Source organism: Condylostylus longicornis, unplaced genomic scaffold, assembly GCF_029603195.1.
Source record: "Condylostylus longicornis isolate FDR11 unplaced genomic scaffold, ASM2960319v2 ptg000083l, whole genome shotgun sequence".
Taxonomy (NCBI): Eukaryota; Metazoa; Arthropoda; class Insecta; order Diptera; family Dolichopodidae; genus Condylostylus; species Condylostylus longicornis.
This window is the reverse complement of record NW_026578051.1, coordinates 507,451-526,423: the sequence shown is the minus strand read 5'-3', so window position 1 is coordinate 526,423 and position 18,973 is coordinate 507,451. Positions and strand designations below refer to the sequence as shown.

Sequence of the window (18,973 nt, the reverse complement as noted above, 5' to 3'; positions counted from 1 at the left end):
TAAAAAATTTTCAATTTTTTGCCAAGGTAGGGGGTCGTGCAAAATTTTAAAAAATTTTCAATTTTTTGCCAAGGTAGGGGGTCGTGTAAAATTTTAAAAAAATTTCAATTTTTTGCCAAGGTAGGGGGTCGTGCAAAATTTTAAAAAATTTTCAATTTTTTGCCAAGGTAGGGGGTCGTGCAAAATTTTAAAAAATTTTCAATTTTTTGCCAAGGTAGGTGGTCGTGCAAAATTTTAAAAAATTTTAAATTTTTAGGAGGTCGTGCAAAATTTTAAAAAATTTTATTTTTTTCCCAAGGTGGTTGTGCAAAATTTTAAAAGATATTAAAAAAAATTTTCATGTAACAATGTATCAGAAAGAAAATCTCAACTTTATTATTAAGTAGATTTCTAGCTACACACCTAAATCTTACCAGTTCGACATTGGATAATTATTAAAATTTGTTGTCATAATAAATTCATTCTTAGCTTTTTCATCCATGTTTGAGAAAATTAAAGTACAATTTTAATGAAATTTAATTTGTACAATTACATCAGAGCCATTTGTAATAGATGATAGATCTTATTAACATGATAATATGGGTATATGTATAAAGTTTTGCTTGGATAGGATTAGACTGAGAAAAAGTAAAAAATGATTCGTGCAGTAGGGTCCAAATCCAAATATTTACACAAAAATTTACAACTCAAAATACATGTATTAGAACTAGCGCCAGTTTAATATTTTCTAATTTAGTAGGTATGTACTTAAGCAAGTATGCTTACTTAGTACTCTACTTTTAATACATGATATAAGTAAATACAAATTTAATTTACAATATTATTATTTTTCAATTAAGAACGAATATATATGTAGCTGCATCTATAGGTATATTTATTTTTGTATAATTCTGTAGGTATTTATGGTACCTACATACTTATAAAATCTAAGAATAAGAATTAATTAACTACTTTTTATTATCTAGATAGGTTCTTAGATATCTTATCATAATTTTTTTAAGTAAATTATATGTGATTGTTTATTTTCGAATTGATATTGCGAGAAAAATTTTAGTTTTTTTTACACTCAAATCACACAAATTAAAATAAATTGTGACACTATCTAAGTCTAAGTATGTTGTTCTATACTTAAGTATGTCATTAAGTATAGGTAGGTTCACCTATCAACTTTTCTCTATAATTTTTTCAAACACAAATTTTAAATCACTTCTATAAAGTTTTACTGATATGATAGTAAAATATTTTAATACATAAGTGCTTTTACTTATATATATGCATATACATATGTGATTGAATAAATTTCCATGTGTTCTTTGTGTACTTAAAAAAGTGAATACATATTTAAAATTTTATAGATTACCCGCCAAAATATTATAGTAAGGTGTGTGTATTTTTGTTATATTGAACTGAAATTTTATACACTTATAAGTTATAAGTAAATATTTAAATATACGTCAACTAGGAATGGTTAGAAGGAATTATGTATATATATGTACTCGTGTATATATGAGTATTTGCATATTTGTAAATAAAATAAATTGAATTAAAATTTTTATACGAGAAATTGAGGAGGCGAATAATGAAAGAACCATAGATTTAAAAATTAACATTAGAGTATTTTTAACTTCTGCTTAGGTTTCGGCACATTGCAAGTGAAATGAAAGTATTTGCATATTTTTTAAATAAGCATCTAGAATTATTTTTAAAAATAAATATGTACTTAGTAATCAAACGGCATTTAATTCAAAATCAAAAATATAAAGGAAATGCTTATTGGAATTCATGACGCATACGTCATGCCGAGTTAGAATTCATGACTAGCGTCAGTCGCACGTATTAAATACTGGAAACAAAAATCAAAATCAATCACAAAATTGTGTTTAAATTAATTTTTAATAATTGTCAGAATTAAATTTTAAAAACAGTTAACATTAAATTATTTTTAATATTTGACAGTTTACCTACTTAATCGTAATTAACCTCTATTAAACTCTAATATTTACTAATTTAAAATTTAATTATACGTACTGGTTGAATAATTAAAAAAATTTTTTATTCAAAAAATTCATAATTTATTTTTTTTTTTAATTTGACCTACTGTACGTGTAACTACCCTAGGTAATAAAAATCCGATTCACTTCTGATTGCTTTTTCATAACATATAAGTGTGCTTGCCATATACATAAGTTCATTAGATCAGTCATAAAATGTACCTGTGATATAAAATATTTTAAGGTACAAAATATTTAATTTATTATTCTCAGAAGTCATTATACTAATTAGTGATACAAATTTTTGTGTTATATGACCATAATTTAATTAAACTAAAAAAAATTATACGTATGTGTGTTTTCTTTAATAAAAAATTTAATATTTAACCCTTTACATTAATGAAAATGGTATACAATTTCTAAATACATTCACACACACTGATATACAAGCATTTATACGCACACATTTAAATATACAATTTTCTTGGTTTTTTTTTTGTGAATGAAAATGCAAACTCATATAAAAAAAAATTATTTTTAATTCTTTTTCTTCTACAAAATTTAAGTATTTTTAAAAGTTAACAAATAGTTTTGTGAATGTCTGTCTATTTATAAATATTTTACGTGCTATTTGATGGCACATATAATTACAGTACACGCTCTTTATAATATTCTTTACCATATTTCATAATTTTTTTTCTTCTTTTTCGTTTGTTAACAGTAATATCTATGCGTAATATCACAGGCTGTTATAAATATGTTGGTTAACTGATTATAATACATTTGTTTGTTATTCAATAAATATTGAAAATAAATTGGATTTTATAAGAAAGCATTATTTAAGTCTTAAATAACGTTTTGATTCAATTAGACACTTTTGATTAGATTATTGCTTATCCGGAGTATAAAGATCTTTTTTACATGGACATTTTTAGTTTATAATGTGAGTAATTCGTAGATTCGTAGATTCTAAGGGAACCGAGTGGGACAGGAGCATCCCCCCAAGCCACCGCAGCCATTTTTGACTTATTGTAGCCACCCCACTCTCCCGTCTATAATATCCCCGTCCCAATCACAAAGCCGGCGATATCCCTAAGGGAGTTGGACAATAGTTCCCGAACACTTAGGGACCCATGTCCAAGACAATTGCGGCGCCGAACAGCCAGTGCCGGACAGTCGCAGAGAATGTGCACGGCGGTCTCATCGCCACCAAAATCTGCACAGGGGGGAGCCCGACTTCCCCAGCCTGTGCAGATGGTATTTCACCGGGCAGTGCCCCGTGAAGAAATTCGCAATAGTGCGAACCCGGCTCCTGCTCATCCCCAGCAACTCCGCAGCGAATCCGCCGGAGCACGCCGGAACAAACACCTTCGCATGACGGCACCCTTTCGTGTCCCGCCAGTGACGACTGCATTCCGCCGCGAGTAGGCAGGCAAGCCTGGCCCCCACGGCGGAAGAAGGCAGACCACAGAAAGGCAGCGGCTGCACAAAGGCAGCCCCAGATCCCCTCCGCGCCAACTCATCGGCAACTTCGTTGCCCGCATGGCCACTATGGCCCGGCACCCAAATGAGCATCACTCTGTTTTCCGATGCCAATTCCATAAGTGCAGCAAGGCAGCTCCAGACCAGCTTGGATGTAACCTGAGCTGAACGGAGCGCCAGCAGCGCAGCCCTGCTGTCTGAGAACACATAGATGGTGCGGTTTCTATACCCCCTTTCCAAATTGATTCTCAGACAGATTTCTATTGCATGTATTTCGGCCTGGAACACTGTGCAATACGGGTCAAGGGTTGCATATACACGCGTGTCCGGGCGGACACCGTATACGCCCGAGCCCACCCCCGACTCCGTTTTGGACCCGTCCGCATACCACACGCTCGAACCCGACCCAAGTACCGGACCACCCCGATCCCACGTCCATCGATCAGGAAACAGAACCCTGTACTTGTGGTCGAAGTTGTACCGCGGCAGACAGGTATCTGACATGGTTATCCTAAGAATCGGATCGCCCTCAATGAAGTCTCTGTGAGTTCTGTGGGCCAACTTTAGCCCTACCCCGTCCTCGCCAGAGAGAAGTCGGTAAGTCACCAGCCGAGCTTCCTTCAATATATGGAGGTGCAGTGGCGGCAATCCGATCATCACCTCCAATGCAGCGGTGGGAGCCGTCCGCATCGCCCCGGTCACTCCCAGGCAGGCCAGCCTCTGTAGCTTTTCCAGCTTGGCCCGCACACCCGCCTGCTGAGCCTTACGGCACCATACAATCGACGCATAGGTGACGATGGGCCTAGCAAGAGCCGTATATAGCCACAATGTGAGTAATACGTAACTATTGTTATTAAAATCATATTTACCTGATACTTAACTAAAATTTAAAATAAAAAAAAGTTAGATTTGCTATTTTTGATTAAGCTTACAAACCTTGAAAAATTTATAAGATCAAAGGGGTTTGTTTTTTATGGGTTTGCTTCGGTCCAATTTTCAAAATTTAACTATTCTGAATTCGATTTTAATTTTTCTTTTAAATTTTTTTATCTCAAATTTTCAATTTCGACATTGACCACGAAATTAACAATTGAAAAATTTTTAAAATTCCAATTTGTTGATTCTGAATGGTCGACTCCGATTTTTCAATTACAACAGCTCAACTTTGATTTCTTTTTACTTTGATTCTGCCACTAAATCCGATTTCCTGACTTATTCTTTTACTCCGAACTCAGTTTGCAGAAATTAAAATAAGAACAAAAATGATTTCGTGCACTTTTTTTATTTCTACTTCGCTACTGGGAGAATCATAGGGTTGGTGCACGATATTGTAGATAACCATGAACCAGTTTCTTAAGTCATTTAGTTTCCTAGTTAGGTGAAGAGCCTACCGTAGTTTTATATTAAATATTTAAGGTTATTTATATTTATTATTTTATTTTTTTGCTGGTATTTTTAATATTGGATATTATTGAAATATGGCAACTTGTTAATATTAATTTTTTATTTTTATATTGTAATGTGTATAAAGCAGCTGTATAATATTGAATATAATTTTTTATAGTGACCTAACTGGGCTTTGAACCCGAGATCTGTTAAAGAACCAGTGCAATAACCATTGCACCATTTGTCAGGTCATTTCGTGCATAATGGCAAACAAACTCTTTGATTTCAATGGCAACACAATATTTTTACTGTTCATAATAACCTTCATCTACTGTAGCATAAATGACAAAGTGTAAAGCCGAAAAATCAACTAAAAAGAAAAAAAATAAAATATGCATTGTAAAGCATTTTCTTTTTTTTTTGTGATTACCCAGTTTTTTTTTTCTTTTTTATTGAAATGAAAAAAAAAATGTCTATTTTATTTATGAATAAGAAGAACAAAGAAAATGTCAAGTTTACAGAAAAAAAAATTCAATGTCACAATGTTTGTTATAGTTTTACATGCGTTCCTTTACAAGTACCGTAATAAATTTTGTATCATTCTTAGAATGTGTAAGATAAAAATAAAACAAAAAATATAAGTAATTAAGGATTTAAATAAAATATGAACCTATGCAGTCACTTATGTACATGGGGAGAACGCTAAGAAAATATGAAGCTTGTAGTGTAATAAAAGATGAATACTTTATTAAAAGAACAATAAGTAGGCTGCCTAGTGTGCTAGTCTTAGAAGCTATATGACAAAAAGTTTAATTGTATTTTTCTGTTCTAAATAAAATATTTTACAATTTTAGTGTCATAATTAAATATTTTCTCCAAGTTTGATGGCAAATTTGTTAAGAAATTATTAATCTTTGTTTTCTCATTGAAAATTTCAATTTAATTTACGATTTCTTTGATCCTAATATATTTGCATATAACAAAATCCACGTGCCATACGATATATGTATGTGTACATGTACATATTATAAGAAAAACGAGCAATATAATAAGAAAACGATGGTCAAATTATTTTTAGATTGTTCTTTTATTTCATTTTAATGAACTATAAGGCATATCAGCTCGGAGAAGACAAAGAAAATTTGGAATATAAATTTTACAATTCTACAAATGTTAGCTTAATTACTTGGTTAACATTTTTTTTTGAGATTGCAAATTTAAAGGGCTTTTAAAAGTTCGGGACTTGTAATTAACAATATAGGTTCTATATAGTTCGGATTAGGTTGAAATGGGTGGTGGAAAAGGAGATATCCGGCGGTACCATTACGGGATTTAAGTGATTTTGGTATACCCTTTGGGGGAATGCGTCAATCTTACCTAATCTAACTAAAGTACTTACTTAATTATTGAGAACTTTGTAATTTATTTGAAATATTTGCAATAATAATTTAATTAATAATAATCAAATATTTTAGGAGTGCAAATATTACATATAATTTAAATTATTAAATGTAATTTATTTAATTGTAATAAATTCTTATATTTACTTAATTCCTGACCTGAATTACTAAATAAAAGTAACATAATTTAAGTAATTTAATTATTGAATGAAAATTATAATAAATGCAAATTAAATTTATTTAAACTTGGAATTTTAAAATTAAAAATACAACATTCCGTAAATTTAATTTTAAATTATATGGTAATTAAGTAAAATAAATTTTTCTTTTGGTTTTATAGCCTAGTTACATAATATTTAATAACATAATATTTAATTTCATTTGAAATAAACATGTAAGTTCTTAGAAATATTTTGTAATAATTTTTAAAGACCTAATTTAATGTACTTACTAGAATTATTAAGAAGTTTATATGATTTCATATCTCACCATTAAACACCATTTACCTATGCATTTTTATTCAACATTTGTTGAATGTAAATAGAAAAATTGAATTGAAGGATGAACAATTTGCATGGTTAAAATTCAATTGAAATATTTGAGATTTTCATAAATGCAATACTGCAAAACAATTACTGCAAAATGTAATAATGCAAAAATATAACGTTATGTCGTAATGGATAATAACACTTCATATACCGTTTAACTGTGCTACTCATAACATTTTCACCATAAGTATTGGTGATAATTAAGCAATGCTTATATAAACAAACTAAATTCGCAACATTTGTTTATGAACATAGAATAAAGTGGTTGGAGAGTTCACTTAATTATACTGCGTTTATTATGAATAGGGCTTATTACTTCCACTTGATAAAAAATATTTCGAATTTTATTGAGTGTGTTCTGAAATTATTCGCATTTCATCAAACGTTTGTTTTATTCAGCGAATTTTATCGATTTTTGGAACGCGTCATAGCTTTGTGCGAAATTATAGCACATTTAATATTTCATAAATTATGTAGGTTTATGTAGGTTATTCAATATACCTAATATAATAATTTCGCTAAGTCTATGATAATATTTATGTCGCCAAACACAAAAACTTTGTACATACAATACATGCATATACATAATATGTATATTGTCATTATTACCATAATTTACTTTTATTTTTTTTTATTAAATTATGTGACTTTAAATTATAAATTATTAGATTATCAGAAGTTTTTTTTTTATGAAATTGAATATTTTCTTCGCATGACATCGATATCTAAAAAATGGGTACCAACATTTATATGTACTTGGTATCTACATGACAGTCTGTTTAATTATCTCTTAGTTGCTGAATTGATCAAAAAGTAATAATCAAAATAAACATTAAAAAAAAAATATATGTTAAGAGTTCTTTCTATTTTTAGAATTTTTTTTATAAAATTATAAATTTTACAGCTACATTAGTTGAGCGATTTTTTGTGTTTGTATGTGGTTAAAATTTATCTTTTATTTTATAGCAGTGAGCATCCATTATAGCGCTAAAATAGAGAAGAAAACAAGAAAAAAAATTGCTTTAAAACTATTAAATCAATATTTTTTCTTTGTTTTTTTTTAGATTGTACTTTTGTGATGTACAGTAATAGTGTGGTGATATAAGTTTACGATACGGTACTTAATAATGATAAATAAAATAATTTAGATTGAAAGATATATGGAATCATATTTTATTTTATGCATAAACATTGATTTTATTCAAATAAGTATACACATATAATAACATAATATTCGCTCAGTATGCGGAAATTTCATAAAACTAATATTGATAACTGTTTAAATTAAAAAGTTTTTTGTTTAAATTTTTAAGGTTATATTTTTCAAAAATTTGCAGTTTTTATTTATTTTGTTGCATTTGTAGCTGAAAAATTTTATTTAACAGATTCAATTTTAGCATAAATTATTATATACAAACTAGGTACATAAGTACCACATGAAACTTATTTAGTTTTCAGTTGTCACTTTGGCCAGACCTTAATGATTTCCCAAACCTGTTGTGTAATTTTCATTGTTGAACGCTGTATTCGCATTTACTTAACTTTAAAATAAATAAGCACTTTTTTCGCTCATTTCAGGGAATGGAATTTGTATGTACGTATGTCTATCTAAAATTTAGATTAAAAACTAATAAATTATTAAAAATTATCAAAAATATTGATTTATAAAAATGAAATTGATTGTATTTTTTTTTAAAACCTTAATGCGTTAATGAGATTTCTTTACTTAATGCAAAATCTTTCTTTATAAGTACTTCCGCACCTATTTATTTGCAAATTTTAACGATTTTAAGTACCATTAAAAGATATGAGACTATATGAAGTACCTACTTAAAAATTTGTGGAATTTTTTCGCTTGCTTTGCGAATTTTTATAAATTCATTATCGGCTTAATAAAAGTATAATTTAATGTACATACATTATAACGTTTTCATTTATAAGTATACGTATGTGTTGTTATTCATATGTAGAAAACACTTTCTTTTCATCATATACGTATTTATGGAATAGGAAACACTTAGCTGTCTGTGGAAATGCTTGTATTAAAAAAAAATTTTGTTAAATTTTTCATATTCGATTTTAATATATTGAATTTTCTTTTAAAAACTTCACTGCGTCTTGTAAATAAAGTTTATATTAGGAAAGGTGTAGATTCCAAAATTACTTAGATAAATTATTGTGGAATTAATGAAAGCTGCATAAAATACGGAAACATGTTTGCTTTTAATTCTAAACTTATTCCTACAACTTTGTGTTTTAAAAAATCATCTCTATTCAATATTTAAACAAATATTTCGCATTTAATTACAAATAAAATAAATACGATATTAATAATTATTAATTAATATAGTATTTTAAATTCATTTATTTAATTTTTATTGATTTTTAATAGTGAAAAATATTATTACTTTCCGTGTAAATATTTTAAACAAATTAAAACAATCTCTATTTACTTAATTACTGGTACAATACCATAGAATAATATTCATTAGAGGGTCAAACTGTCAATTAATTGTTACATTATTTTATATTAAACTCAACTAATAAGATTGACACTCATTATTATTACTCCGCAAATGTATTTTGTAAACAAAAAATAAATCATCGAAATTTCACTCTCAAAAAAATATTTGTAATGTTAACAAAACACTCCTGCTCCTCTCACTCTATAATTTCTTTTGTTCCTGAAACTTTTATTGTTTAACTACATAATTGCCAAATGCCGATATAATAAAATAAAGAATTCTCTACATAAGTAATGAGAGTATTTTACTATTGAGTAATAATAAAAATGTCTTGTTTCCTTTTTACTGTTGTGATAAATAAAATTTTTGCATTTTTGAAGATAATTATCATCACTGTACACAATTATGTAAGCATTATTTTCATTTTTCCATGAAGGGAATTTCTCATTTCCATTTTTATGTTATTAAAATATTTCAATACTTAAAAGATTTTCTTTTTTATTCGTGTTGAAATAAAAACTTTACTCTCAGGAAAATTTGACTGTTGGAATTTGTTTTAATTACATATAAAAACAAGAATACCCAAAATGTCATCATTTTTATAAATAGTTTCTCTCAACATAATGATTCATTTATGAATTTACTGTAAGATCTAAATGAACACAATGTAATTAATATATTTGCAATTATTCTACTTTGTTTTTCGTAATATTATTGTTTCTATATATTTAATTAAAATTTGCATGCGTTTACAATATTGTGCAAAGCTATACGAGCTGCTATAGTTTTGGTTTATTTAAAAACAAAAATTCATTGTATGTACACTTAAGCCTGATAATATTTTTATTTACTTATTTAATAAAAAAAAAATTTTTGTTTATATTTTTTTTTTTTCATATTTATTTTGCAGGGGGTGGGGGGGGCCAAATTAATTTTTGTTTGTCTTCAAAGCAATCTCATTTTCATTTACTGTTCATTGAAAAGAAAAACATGACGCCACACACATTTTCATTATTGTTGGGTTGGTTGTGTTTTGGTTGTTGTCATTTTTTTTGTGTTGTTTTTTGGTTTTATATTAGATAAGGTGGTATCAGTACATATCGTATGATTTTGTCTCAATCATATTAAAATATTAAATTATGACTGACTACAAAAGATTATTTATGGTTTTATTTAATATTAAATTTTCTTATTTTTTTGTTAAATTTTAATAGAGCAAAAGATTACGGAACTAGACTTTAGTATTTTACGTTAACAACAATATGAATACATAGTTTACTATTTACTAATACACATACTTAGTCTACTATTATTATCGTATATATTGCAAAAAATGTGCCAATTTAAGTATTGCTTTCATTAAATGGGCAGCAAAAAAAAAATTATTATCGAATTGTGTGTGTTTTTTTTCGCACAGAGTTTTTGAGGTTAGAGACCTTCGAATAAGAAATTTATTAATAAATTTAATTTTAGTAAAAATTTTAAATCTTATCGGAAGTCTTGCATTGCTGTTTTGTTTTTTCATTTTTTTTTTTTGCTCGTTTTAAATGAATGACGAAAGAAAATGAATTTTGTGAATTTTATATTAATTAATTTTTTTTATTTGTGAAATCAAAGTGCAATTCATTAATCATTTGATTATTAATCAGTGATTTTCAATAATAAGTAATTAAAAAATATGATATGACAAATGACACATAGTCGTCATTAAGTTAAACAATTAAATAATACTATAGTAAATTGTTATACGATTGTTTTATTGAACAATTTCTAGTATGGCCAATTTAATTTTGAATATAAAAAAAGTACTTGATATCCGAATTCGAAAATAAGAGTTTGTGTCATTACTTTTGCCAACATAAAATCAAAAAATACTTGTAAACAGTTATTTTGAGAGTATTTGAAACATAAAGAGAAAATGTCATTGTGCGGTTGAGCTTTATTTTATGAAATAAAATTATCATAAACCAATAAACCTCAAATATTTTAACGATTAGTAAAATAAAAAATGTTAACTGTTCTAATTAAAATAAAAATCTATTTATTTATAAAGCTTTCGTACTACTTATATTAGAATTTAGTACGAAAAAAAAAAAAAACTGAAGGCTAAAGTTCATGTGGGATTAAAAAAAAAAAAAAAAAAATAAAAACCATCTGTTGCGTGTTACTGGTACTGCTAGTAATAATTAAAGTTATTACTCATATAAATGAGATTAAAATATTTAATAGCATTTGATATAATATGATACATGACTTACAATTTTTATGACATACGTCATATGTATAGCATACAATTTAGTAAGTGTCATTGATTTTCAAACATGGTATGTAGAGAAATCGTATTTTAAGGAACTCAAGTTTATAAGTAGTTAAGATTTCATTTTCAAAAAAAAAAAAAAAATTGGCCCTATCATCTTCGTAATTCAAGTTGTTAATTGAACTTGACTGGAAGTTAAATCAAATTCCGAATGGAACTACGAACTATGAACTTAGCTAGGACATAAACCTTCGAATAATCACAAATTCTATACTTGTACTCGTAAATATTATGAATCAGCAATGGCAGCTTTTAAAATTATTCGAATTTTTATAAATTGAAATATTCATAAATTGGAAGTGAAAGATTCAAATACAATTGCTGAACTAAGAAAAATAAATCAGGCGCCATTCTGAAATTGTACATTTAGTAGACTTTCTTTTTTAATTAAGTACATCACACAAAAAAATAGGGGATATTGAATAACTTACAAAATACATAACATTTAATTAAAAAATTAATTTTTTATATTGAATAATAAATAAATGCCATTTTTATAAAAAAGAAATCTATTATGTATTCAAACCAATTCGAATTTCGAAACTTTAACTGAGACAATAAAAAATGAGGAGTGGGAACACATGTTGTTCATTAATATAAGAAAAAAAAATCTCCATTCAAATTTTTATGTAATTTTGTAAATAAGTATATAAAAAAAAAATCAACTTTCTCTTCTGCATAATTTTTTATTTCACATTTTTTTTCTATGTCTATCTCGTTTTTCAGTTTTAAACAACACATTTTTTTTTCAACACATTGTGGTTCGTTAACTTTTGTTTTCTGTTTTTTTTTTTTTAGACATTATGAATTGTGTGCAATGTGCACTCATGCATCCTCCATTCTGAACTGTTTTTGTTTTTAATCTTTAGTCACTAATTTTTATTTTTATTATCTAAGTCATATTATGAGATTGGAGAGTATAATATGTTGTATTTGTATGGTGATGTGGTAGTATTATGCATTTGCAAATTTCTTGATTAAAATGATGATGATCACGGTGATGATGATAATGTTGTTGTGATGATGGTGATGTAAACATATTCAATATTTATTTTACTCTTTCTTTTTTTGCTTAAATATTATAAATATTATATTACGTGTTCATTTATTGGTGTTACCAGATTATAAATAATTAGTTAAAATATTTGCACTTATGGCAACATAATGTTTATATTCGATTTCGTTCGTTATGATTCATAAGCGATTTCATGCCGTCTTCGACCAGGACTTTGCTGGCAAAAACAATATTAAATCAAATTTTTATATATGGTTGCGAAGTGTTGGGTAAATTGGAGTCTTTTAACACTATAGGAAAATTTCAGTGGGATTTAATTCAGTTATTAGGTATGTCTATAATTCTGTGAGGCAGAAATCACGTCCCGTCTTATATTTTACAATGTCTCAAATGTGGTATTTTGATTTGTCTTGATTTCTGATTGTCTGTTCTCTTTTTTTGGTAAAGATAATGGAAATTCACTGCCCAAGTTACTTATACAACAACTTAAGATATTTTAGATGAAGAAAAATTACATGTCTTGTTCTGTCCAGAAATAACTGTCCATTTACAAGTCGCTAATTTTTCACCCATTCAGTAAAACCCTTTAAATTCTTGTCGCCTCCAATTCGTAATTCATTGGATTTCACCTCTAAAATGTCTATTCTATAGCTTTCTTATATTATCTTCAGTTATCATAATGTTTTCGGTGTCTTTATTTTGTTTATTTCTCTATTGGTCTAACTGAGTGATTGTGATTAATGTTATTGTGGAAGGTTTTAACCTGTATACATTAAATTGACTTCTTACAAATGAATGCAAAACTATTTTAAATATTTTTAATATTAATAATTAAGTAAATGAGTATTAAATGTGTTCAAAGAGAATGACAAAAAGTGTAAACAAAAAGTTGGATGCTAGCGTAGCAATTAAGATAATAACCATATGATTTAACTTTGGTACTCATACTAAATGAGAACAAAATAGGATAGCAACATTTGTTTATGAACATTAATATAGCGCAGTTTTCACTGCATATCGCAATATACTGCATTTATGAAAAGATTTATTATTTGTACGTGTTGCTTTGGATTTATCTGGTAACACTACCATACATTTTTGTTTTTTTTTGTAAATATGAGCATAGGAAAAAAAATCGATTTACTATTTTCACATCTCTTTTGAAAGCAAATTTTTCACATCTTTTATTTTTATGTTAAATATATATTTTCATGCACCTATGTATATTATATAGGAAGTTATGTGGTAGGTACTGTACATAAAACACATACATACATAATAGCATTAAAACCACAAAAAAAGAGTAAATAAATATAAAATATAAAATTTTTTGCTTTTCTTTCTCAACCAATAATTCATTTAATTTAGGAAAAAATTAATGAAATATAAGAAAAAAAAATCATATAAAATATAGTAAATAAATTGATACCATTAAAAAAAAACAAGAAAAAATAATATTAAATAAAAAAATATAAAAAAAAATCTATAGCGTAAATTGTTAACCTACATTTTTTCGCTTCTCTATAAATCTATTCGAATATTCCGATTCGCAATCGCAAAATGTTTCAATTCAGAATATTAGGTGAAGTGTGAAATCGCAAAAGAAAAACAACAAGAAAAAAAAAACAAATACGAAAAAAACATTTTTAAAGCGATTTCATTTGTGTCAATTTTTTTTTTCTCATTTTTATTTTTCGCTCACTTTACTATTGTGCTACTGTGATGTTGTGTGGCATTTATCAACATACGGCGTACACAATAATTTTACGTATATATGCATGTATTTAAATAAAAAATTTTATATTTAATGTTAAATTGTTGATTTTATATAACGTATAAAATGTAATAATAATAGACCATAAATTACAAATATTAAAGATATTGTAATTAAATTAACGTTAACCGGTAAATTACTTATACTAACACCACACATACACACCACACAACTTTAATATTTCGCTTACTTAAATAATTACTCATCTCTTTATTAAAGTTCCTGTGTTTCAAATAAGTAATATGATTATGTATTACATCATTTTAATTGTCACATGAATCTAGTATTTGACAAGTCTATAAGGAAATTTCACTGCATTGCAGTTTTTATTTACAATTTTAATTTTATTTAAATTAAATGTATAATTATTTACGTATTTATATGTGTGGTAGTGATTTCAGAAAATACATATTTTAATTAAAAAAATAAATTCGAAACAGATTGATTCAAGCCTCCGATAAATTTGAAACAGATTTGATTCAAATTAAATAATTTTGCAATGAAAGTTTATAATGTCGAGCGTTTTTGTCATTTGGAAATGAAAATGGTTGACATAATTCAAATGGATCATCACATTAATGACTTTTCTATACACTATTTTTAAGTTACGTTGAAATTAAACTGTTATACATAGACTCACTATTGTAAACTGTTATACATAGTACAATTGTGTCATGCCTGAAATGTGTAATGATATTTTTCGTGTGATATATTTTTCACGGGGAAAATTGAGAAGCGAAACTATTAGTTCTAACAACTGAAATTATTCTTAATAATTGCATAATTATAGGCTGTTTAAATATTTGTCAGCTGATAGGGTCGTAATCCTTGTAAAAATATTTAATTTTTTTTCTACATTTCAGTAATTTTATATTTTAATTATATTTTCGTAAATACTTAATAATTTATAAAATAAACACGAATGAATACTTATGCTTTTTTTTTGTATAAAATATTCTTATATAAACCAATACATACTTATAAAAAGCCAAAAGAGAATATAAGAAAAAATGGAAAAAAAATTTTTTTTTTTTATTTTCTCTTTTATTTTATCCTTGAAATTTTATTTATTTTTATTTTTTTTTTTTATACGAACATAAATAGTATTAATCTTCTTATATTATTTAAACAAGAGGAAGAATAAGAAAAAAATAAAATAAAATTTAGAATATTCCACGCCATAAAATATGCAATTTTATTGAAAAAATAATTTCTCTATTTCATAAAATTGCAATAAGCTAATTTATTCATGCATGCTATTTATATTTCTATACAATCTATATAAAATTATATATACATTATAAAAATGGTACGATAATTTTTTTTTATAGCAGACACTCAAGGACAGTACGATATGCAAATTTAAGAAAAATATCCTCCCACTTTAAGATTTGATGTGCAATCAATATTTTATTATACTAGAATTTTACAACAGAAAAATTTTTAGTGTTTAAAATATTTTTTTTTTTTATTTTTAAGAGCAGCTCTTATAGTAAGACTAAAGACAAAAAAAAATAATATTTTCTATTCAAATCAAATATGATTTTGAAAAATTAAATGTCATTATGATTTTTTAAGATAAAAAATGAAAGATTGCAAAAAATTATCTAAAATTATGTTATGTGTTAAGCACGTGGTAGGACATATTAGATCCGTTAAGGTCGCAGTGCGTTATCACCCCGATATACAATCTAAGCGCGTGTTATTTTATAGTATTCAATTTTAAGTTGAAATTCACGTCCGATATTAAAATGAATATCAAAATAATTAAAATTAAATTAATTTTTAAACATTAGAGCTTATATATAATTCGAATTTTTATATTTATCTCCTATTTACTCATGTATATCTATTTTTATTAATTAAGAATTTTTTGAAAATTTAAATTATTGTATTGTGAATTAAGCATAAATTGCAATATTCTATTGAAATTCGGATGTATTTAAATTAAGGGCAAGAGAAATTTAAGAGAAAATTAAAATTTACGAGAATAAGAGAAAAAAAAAACAATAATTTTATTTTAATTCTCTCATTTGGGTCACAAAAAATTCGAACGCTTTTTATTTTATTTAGAATTTTTTTTTAAATTTTGATGAATTTTTAAATATTATCATAAATGTTTCGTTAGCAAACATGTTTTATATTTGAGTGAAAATTATTGATGAATTATATCATTCCACTCTTAAGAGTTGAATATAATTGTTGTGGTATGTAGTATACAGTAATACTGCAATTTTAAAGCCAGATACACAACAAAATGTCGTTGAAAATTTTACCACTTAAAGAATGTTTAAAATTCCTAATGCACTGATTTTGAATCAGTCTTTTTCGTAATTTTAAACATTAAACAGCAACCGCTATTGAAAAATATATAAAATATTTTACTAATTTTCATAAAATATCAAATTTAATTATACAACTAAATTTTAAATTTATTTTTTATTAAATTTTTAATTTGTTGGCTTTCTGTTTTTTTTTTTGTTGTTGTTGTTGTACCTATATTTAAATAAATGGTCATTGAACTTTTATTTTATTATTTAAAAAGCTGAAAAATTAGCGTGTTTTTTTTTTCTATTTAATTTAATGTAAGAAGTATGTTGTATGGCGTTATGTGTATAAAATAATTGTGTTTAATTTTCAATCATGTTTATTCATGTTTTATGCTTTTTATATAATATAATGTAGATACATATATATATACATAGGTATTAGTATAAATTTAAATTGTGTTTTCTTTAATTTTATTAAATTTCTTATATTTTATTAAATATATAATATAGGCTCAAGTGTACGCTCTTATATTGCATTAGTACCTACATTTTTTTACAATATTTATATTTGATTTTTGTATAGGAAAATTTCTATGATTCAGGAAAATTTTTTATTCGCGTGATAATCAGAAATTTTCTTTATTTATTATTAATATTTATTTTTTATTGTAATTGTATTAAGTGAACGGTGTAATTTCAAAATTTAATTATGTAAATTAGAATGAAAGAACTTTTAGATTATGGTCTGCAATTTTACACTACATCGGCATTTTATAGTAACGTTTGTTATACCATTTCTATATACATATAGACATATAGCTGAATAAAAAATTTTAATATAATTAATTGCTGATTCTAAGATTTAATTTAAAATAAAAATTAATTAAATTTTATTATAATATTTTTTTATATTTTTTTTTTAATTTTAGATATAGTCCAGATGGTAAATCGATACCACCTAGATGGGCAAGTGCATTATGTGCTCTTGGTTTATTTATTTATCAAAGTTTAGATGCAATTGATGGTAAACAAGCACGTAGAACAAATTCATCATCACCATTAGGTGAATTATTTGATCATGGATGTGATTCATTATCAACAATTTTTGTTGCATTATCAGCATGTATATCCTGCCAATTAGGGAATTATCCAAACTGGTTATTTTTTCAGGTACAAATTTATATTTCCGTTTAAATAATATTATTTTTATTCTAATGAATTTTAAACATATAAAAATAATTGCTTATATTTATTTTTAGTGCTTTACTGCTATAACATTATTTTATTGTGCTCATTGGCAAACATATGTGTCTGGTACATTAAGATTTGGTAAAATTGATGTTACAGAAGCTCAAATAACAATAATGGGAATTCATATGATATCAGCGATATTTGGTCCTGAAATATGGTTAACAAAGGTAACAAAAATTTTGAAATAAGAAGACAAAAAAAAAAAAAAGAACACAAAACGCAAAAACGTTTATATAAAATCTTCTTTCGTCATCCTATTTAAAATTTATTTTTTCTTCTTTATTTATATTAAAATTTAAAATATCCTTTTATTTTCGCAATTTTCAATTTTGCGATGAAATTATCAATTTTCTGTTTTTTATGTCATCTATTTTTTAATTTATTTCCATTTGTTTCATTCTTTTTCCATTAAAACATAAATTTTTGTTTTTGCTCTTCGTTAATTATTTTTACGATTGGTCATCATTTTACTTTTACTTTATGTATTTAATTTTTTTTTTGATAGTTTTCATTCAAAAAAATTTCATATTTTAATTTTTTTTTCCATTTAATTTTAGTTTTTTTTTTTACATTTTTATCGACGTTGTGTTTTAATTTTCAGCCAAAAAATTTGTATTGGCATTTTTCCAGCAGAAAATAATAATAATACATTTTAATATTTTACAAAATAAAATATGAGTATAGAGAGATAGATGAAAATAGAAAATAATATTTAAGATGACAAAAATAATGGAAAAATAAAAGAAAAGTCAACCTCTATTTTATTCTTCTTTGATTTTTTTTTTTGCTTTAAAGACCTTAAACTCGAAAAATTTTCAAAAAAATTAAAAATAAAATTTTAATAAGTCAATGTAGAAAGAATTAAGTTTCCCTATAATTTAAAAATGAAATCGGAGAAAAAAATATTGTATAAGAATATTTGTTCCATTATGAGTTGAGGCAAATTAATTTTCTCTTGTCTACAGCTTGTTTTTTCTTTACTTTTCTTTAAATTCAAAATGGGTAATAAAATTGTATAAGTAATGAAATTTTTGACTACTTTTTGGCATGTTTGTATTAATATTTTTTAATTAG

General features: G+C 25.8%; 1 protein-coding gene across 5 annotated transcripts in view; it reads left to right on the top strand.

The window, feature by feature from the left end:
- LOC129613401 (cholinephosphotransferase 1) overlaps window positions 1-18,973 on the top strand; it is a 63,335-nt gene that overhangs the window by 30,720 nt on the left and 13,642 nt on the right. For all 5 annotated transcript variants that reach the window (XM_055527445.1, XM_055527441.1, XM_055527443.1 and 2 more), the window contains exons 2-3: window positions 17,578-17,818; window positions 17,908-18,066. In XM_055527445.1, coding sequence (XP_055383420.1) covers window positions 17,578-17,818; window positions 17,908-18,066 — 400 coding nt within the window. The remainder of the gene's footprint in view (window positions 1-17,577; window positions 17,819-17,907; window positions 18,067-18,973) is intronic.